Source organism: Quercus suber, unplaced genomic scaffold (genome assembly GCF_002906115.3).
Source record: "Quercus suber isolate HL8 unplaced genomic scaffold, Cork oak 2.0 scaffold_503, whole genome shotgun sequence".
Taxonomy (NCBI): domain Eukaryota; kingdom Viridiplantae; phylum Streptophyta; class Magnoliopsida; order Fagales; family Fagaceae; genus Quercus; species Quercus suber.
The window spans coordinates 146,325-152,126 of NW_027069952.1; the positions used below are offsets into that span (position 1 = coordinate 146,325).

Sequence of the window (5,802 nt, forward strand, 5' to 3'; positions counted from 1 at the left end):
ATAAAAATAAATAAAAACTTTGCAAGTGCTCTCAATTCGTAACCATCTGATCCAAGCAACTTGAACTCAGTAAGGCACCTTCTCTGTTGTAAGACTATTCTTGTTTCTTACTTGTTCAACTCTAGGAATTAAATATGTGTTTTCGCTAACCTTAAACAGATTGGCACATCTGCCTCTGGAGAATTCTACAAGTGCAGCAAGGTTACAAGCTCGTAACAATAAGGTTCAAACTAAGTATCATCAGCCTCTCATACAAATTTGAGTGTTAAGAAAATTCCAGGATAAACAAAGTACAAAGCAGAACCAAAGAATATTTTGATTCCGAGATTCTGATTCCCAAAACTTTCTTGTTGCCATTCTCTGTCACATATTAAAGAAAAACACAGGTGGAACACGTTTTTTGATGAAGTATATCCAGTACATATTCCTACAAGAATTTAAGAGAACAATCTACTTGTCAGTATATTCATACAAACAATGGATTTAATTTGTTCTCTCACAACTTTGGGAGAATAACTGTTAGTGAGGGAATAGTTGTCTTTGACAGCAATGAAGAACCTGGATGAGGGAGACTGCATGATGGTTCTGATTCCAGCTACAGATGATTCTCCATGGATATTGTGACATCCCCCTCTCTATTATATTCTAGTTGCAGCATTGCATCAAGTTAGGTGCAACTTCCACTAGGCACCTGATAAACTCATTAGTTTCCCTGAACGAGACAATTATCAAGAATCTGTTTTTCGTTCAACAGAAATTTCTTTCAGATTTTCTGGAGCTGCTTTAGTGGGTGATGGCATATCCACCAGCATGTTTGGAGGGGCAAAATACATGTGTAGTGACATCATACAAACAATGATACCCAAGAACAGCTGCAGCAAGATAAGAAAAGTAATAAACATGATCATTGATCAAGTAAAAAATACACACGGGCATAAGATATAGAGAGAGAAAGTCGAGAACTTTTTGACTTTAAAGTGCATGGCAGCTTACCTGCAGTGTAGGCTTGAAACTGAAAAGGTATACAGATATAACCGTTGTAAGCAGCATGGCCATTGATGTGGAATACACCTGATTTAAGCACAAGTTAGCAGCAGGTAAAAAGAAGAAAACACATTAATTGAAGAACCCATATTGGGCTCAAGTTGGACTTGAAAATTCTACGTATTCGACTAGGAAACTCGATAAAGAGGTATCTAAATAAAATGTGTAAACAATTTCGCTTTTGTTAGTTTCTGAGAGCCTCATCTTTCCACACAACCACTCTGATCGGGATAGAGGTTAAATTGAGTGTAATTTCAATGAAAAAAGATTCCTTGCTCTAAAAAGGGTGTCTCCACTCTCCATGGAGAAAAGGCCCATAACATTGGGTCTTTCATTAGCCAAAACTGGAATTTTGGATCTCCTCTGGATCCCAGGTATTACTACCCAGGAAAAGGTCGAAAATAGGCACTATTTTTTATTTCACAGATGATAAGATAACAGAATGCTTGTTAGGAGTAGGGGCTCGCCTTTCACTCAACAGGGGGAAAAAAAGTGCATCAATTTTTAGGAACAAATAAGTGAAACCTTGTCCTTAATGAATTCACCACTTGTCTGTACATTTTCTGTACTTGACATGGCAGTTTTGCCAAAACCGTAGGCTGACTATTCTAAGCAGTTTTCACAGTTTATTGGACAATTTTTACAAACTATATTAGAGAAAAAAAATGTACTATTATTGGATTCACAAACATCTTATGTTACATAACCAAAACAAATCTCCTGGTATTGGTCTGAAAGGCCGCAAATTGCATCACCCATTTCCCCTCAAGACTGTCACATCCCAGTAAAAAGGAAATAAGCATACACTGCAAATGATCAGGTCCTGTTCTGAAGTGAAAATAATTCTAGTGAAGTGTAAGCTACGTGAGATTGGCATATCTCCCTTGATGAATACAAGTTATACAAAACACACATGCACACAGAGATTGTAACAGGAAAATTTCCTTTCAACCAATTATTTGAATACACAATAATCACAAGTACTAGGGGTCAAATTCAAAAATCCCTGACTTTAAGAATAGTCAAAGATGGGCAAGGACCCTTCAAGCGTTTTTTTTCATAATATATATATATATATATGTAAGGTTCTATTAAAATAAACTACTACTTCATACGAAAAGGATGAAGTAGCCTAATTTGCATATGTAAGTGAGGAAACATAGTCCTTTATTGAATTAGAGAAAGCGTTCTCTTTGATGATCCAGCCTGCTAAGCTTGGAGCCCAGTGCATAACATACATTCGATGATACAACTTAGTTTAAAGTGCCATTTTTGTACACTTATGACACTAATGTGTTCCATGAAGCCTCTTTGTTTAATTAAATCAGTCACAAAATGCAACTGAAAGGTCATATAACATTTGAGGGAAAAAGTGAACCAATAGAATATTTCATGGATAAGCATTTTCATGTAGTACATATTTGCGAATGAAAGCTTCAAGTGAAATATGATAACAAAACCATGGGTGTTACTTCAAAGGTAAAAGCAATCACCTTCACAATATTGTCAGCATACTTCATCAACCATGACACTAGCAAGCCCGTGGATCCAAGGTTTAATACCACCATCCAAGTTGTAAGACTATATCCATTGAAAATTCGGCTCCACCAAGGGCCTCTCTCAAATCCACTTCTGAAATCATCCACAAGAAGCCGTGCCATATTGAAAATCACACCAAACCTGAGCAGGAAAAAATATCTGAAAATGAACTGGTGTAGTAGATATACTGAACAAACAAGAGAGTTGACACACTAAAGTACAATCAAAATATAATTCAAGTACATATCTAACAGGAAAGGAAGTTCTATGTCACAGCAAATTCAATTCTTCCTTCATTTGATTTTAATAGGACCGAAAACAGAGGAACACTTGAAATCTCATTGCCATTTTTGGGAGGGAGATTAATGTCTAACATCTTTTGAGAATTCCAACAATGAAAGATTTATGGGTGAGGGTTTCCAATGCAGCTACTCAAAATGCAAAAGGATAATAAATAGCTGATGTTACCCTTGAAAAAGCAAGTTATTGTGTGGAGAAAAGATACCTACGTATATAATTGTACATTCTGCCAATACAAGCTATCATTGTTCTTCTTCATCAGAAACTCTGTGTATACACCTGCCAATGCTGATAGACAGGCAGATAGGATTCCTAACATGTATCCTTGAATTGGTGCTGAGAACAGAGAGTCACATGAAGCTTCTCCACAACCTTTAATCTACAATAATTGAAAATGGAATAGTTAAACTACACATGTTACATAAATACTTAGCTCAGATTTAGGCCATTACACGAGAAATTATCCAGTCAAGTTTTCATCACCTCAGAGAGAGAGAAAAAAAATTCAAACATAAGAGACAGTTTTTCATATAGATGTTCATATCACACACCATTGAGCGAGGCAATAAAGAAGACTTCTCTCAACCAAAAAAGAAAATGGAAATGACTTCATAGAGTTTGATCCATCTTAATGCATATAGTAATGACTTCAAATAAAAAAAAACAACAAAATTACTGCAACAATGGAACCATCGTATATAATGCTTTACACCAACATTTTTTGTTGTCTTTAATAAAGAAGATGATATACAAAGAACGAAATGGGCTGTTGCAACTTTATAAAAAAAATGGTTACAAGATTTGCCATAAGCACTTCACATGATTTCTGCATTTGGTAGAGGAAACATGAAGGAGAAGCTTGTTAACTGTCTTTCACATCACTTTGTGAACCGGTAGTTTGCTTCATTGTATGATTATAAGGTTTCACTGTCCTCAGCCCACAGTGGATGTATTACAATCACCAGAGAGCTGTGGGTAAGAGGTCCTATAATATTACTCACTCAACAGTCAAATTATGGAGACCCTGTTTCCAAGATCGAGGAAAACCACAGCTAATGCACATCAATGTTAGGGTAGTGACCCACTTACAGATGAAAGAAAATGGACAAAAAAAAGAAACCATCTTTTCATGTTATCTCTAATTAGCCCGATTCCTGATCTCCCATGTTTGTCCTTCAAGTAGCCATTTCAGATCAATTCAAAGGACAAGGTAGCAAAACTTGAATAAAGGCTATACTTCTGATTATAAAATATACAAATAATACATTCCTATAAATGGATTCAGCAAATATCGGTTTTCCAGTCCCTATAATGTACGCCATATAAATACTAGGCAAGAAGTGCCTCACATTAATTCAAGTATGCTAACTTAACTAGAACAAAAATAATCATATTAAAAGAATTGATCTCCAACAGAATTACTAGTACTACACCACTAAAATATCAAACATCACCTGGCTTGTGGTTGTTCCAATGGCTAACAAAACAATAGCCATCCACCGTAGATTCGACAGCTTCCTTCTCAGGAATATCCTAAGCACGAAACCAAAACCAACTAATTCAGTCAATTAACAACACACTAACTTATGGCGAAGGAATAAAGTCGTACATTAGATTACAGAAAATGCTAAAACTACTACGAATCTTACTACAAAAGACTTACAAACTAACATGACGCTGAATTTATTTGGCGCCACATCAACAACATAATAAATAAATTTCCGAACTACTTTTATGTGACATCGAAAAAGATGCAATGTAGGCACCTGAACAATATGCCAGTGGTGACAATCTTCAAATTACCCATGATTTGATATGTGGATGTGTCCACATAAGTCAACGTCGCGAATTGAACATTGTTATGAAATAGATATATAACCGAAGGGATCACAAACAAGCGCACGCTTTTCCATTCTGTAGTCATCCTAGTAGATGGTAATACCCGCCGCTCTCGCCATAGAAGTAAACTAGAAACCACTAGCTGTAGTTCAAATTTTAAACAATTGTAATTGCAGTATTAATCAAATAATTAAGTAAAATGAATAGTTTGATTAATCAAATAAATAAACCTTAAAAAATTCTGCTAGAAATGGAACGGTTCCATAGTCGTAGGTATAGTGTCCATTACTTTGAGATAGAGTTGTCAAAATTCCCTGTCACATTTAATTACAAAAATATATATATAAATAAATTAGCAATAACAATAGCTAGGAAATTTGAATTAGAAATAATTATTGAAATTGAAAAAGATCTAATAGAATTTTTAAGTTTTAGGGTTAAAAATTGGGGGACCTGAGAGCTGGTAAGAATAGTGAGGAGCGCGGCTACGAAGTACCACTGCATCGTCTTCTACGGAGGAGCGGTGATCGCAGTTGTAATCTGGGTTTTTTTTTTTTTTTTTTTGAAGTTTTGAAATTTGCCCAGTTAGCTTGTGAGTTCAGACTTTCAGCTATGACTTGGGCTCTGATTTTTGACTGTTTCTTTTTTGTTTTTTTTTTTGTTTTTGTTTTTTTTTTTAGGGAGTTTCTTTTTTGTTTTCTAAATATAGAAATTGCGTGGTTTTGTTTTTTTTTTTTTTTTTTTATTTTTTTTTTAGGGAGTTTCTTTTTTGTTTTCTAAATATAGAAATTGCGTGGTTTTGTTTTTTTTTTTTTTTCTTTAGTTTAATTGGTATTTTAGGGTTTTTTTTCTTCGACTAGATTTTCCAACATTTTTAATTGGAAAAAATGTTATTAAACATTTATTTTGGTTAATTTACTTCTTGAACTTCACATAATAGAGTACCGATATGCATCTCACTTTAACTTTGAAAATACCAGATTATCAAAAGATGAACCAGTTGAGAGGGAGAGAGAAAAAGATACAATCGGACCAAAACTACTATCGCCGGAGTTATTTTGAATTACTGTCTAATTATTC

At 34.7% G+C, this 5,802-nt stretch overlaps 1 protein-coding gene across 2 annotated transcripts; it reads right to left on the reverse strand.

Moving 5' to 3' along the window:
- Positions 1 to 219: 219 nt before the first annotated feature.
- LOC111984719 (CMP-sialic acid transporter 1) lies at positions 220 to 5,342 on the reverse strand. 2 transcript variants are annotated; one of them, XR_010624946.1, is made up of 9 exons: positions 5,176 to 5,342; positions 4,953 to 5,036; positions 4,650 to 4,864; positions 4,338 to 4,416; positions 3,093 to 3,262; positions 2,538 to 2,724; positions 994 to 1,071; positions 559 to 872; positions 220 to 427 (listed from the first exon to the last, which is right to left on the reverse strand). XR_010624946.1 is itself a non-coding variant. In XM_024016342.2 (8 exons), exons 1-8 carry the CDS (start codon positions 5,224 to 5,226, stop codon positions 729 to 731), a joined length of 1,008 nt encoding a protein of 335 aa, XP_023872110.1. In that variant the 5' UTR covers positions 5,227 to 5,342; the 3' UTR covers positions 220 to 728. The 2 variants fall into 2 exon arrangements, 1 of the variants encoding a protein (XP_023872110.1); XM_024016342.2 differs by having other exon boundaries at positions 220 to 872.
- Between the last annotated feature and the right edge of the window lie 460 nt (positions 5,343 to 5,802).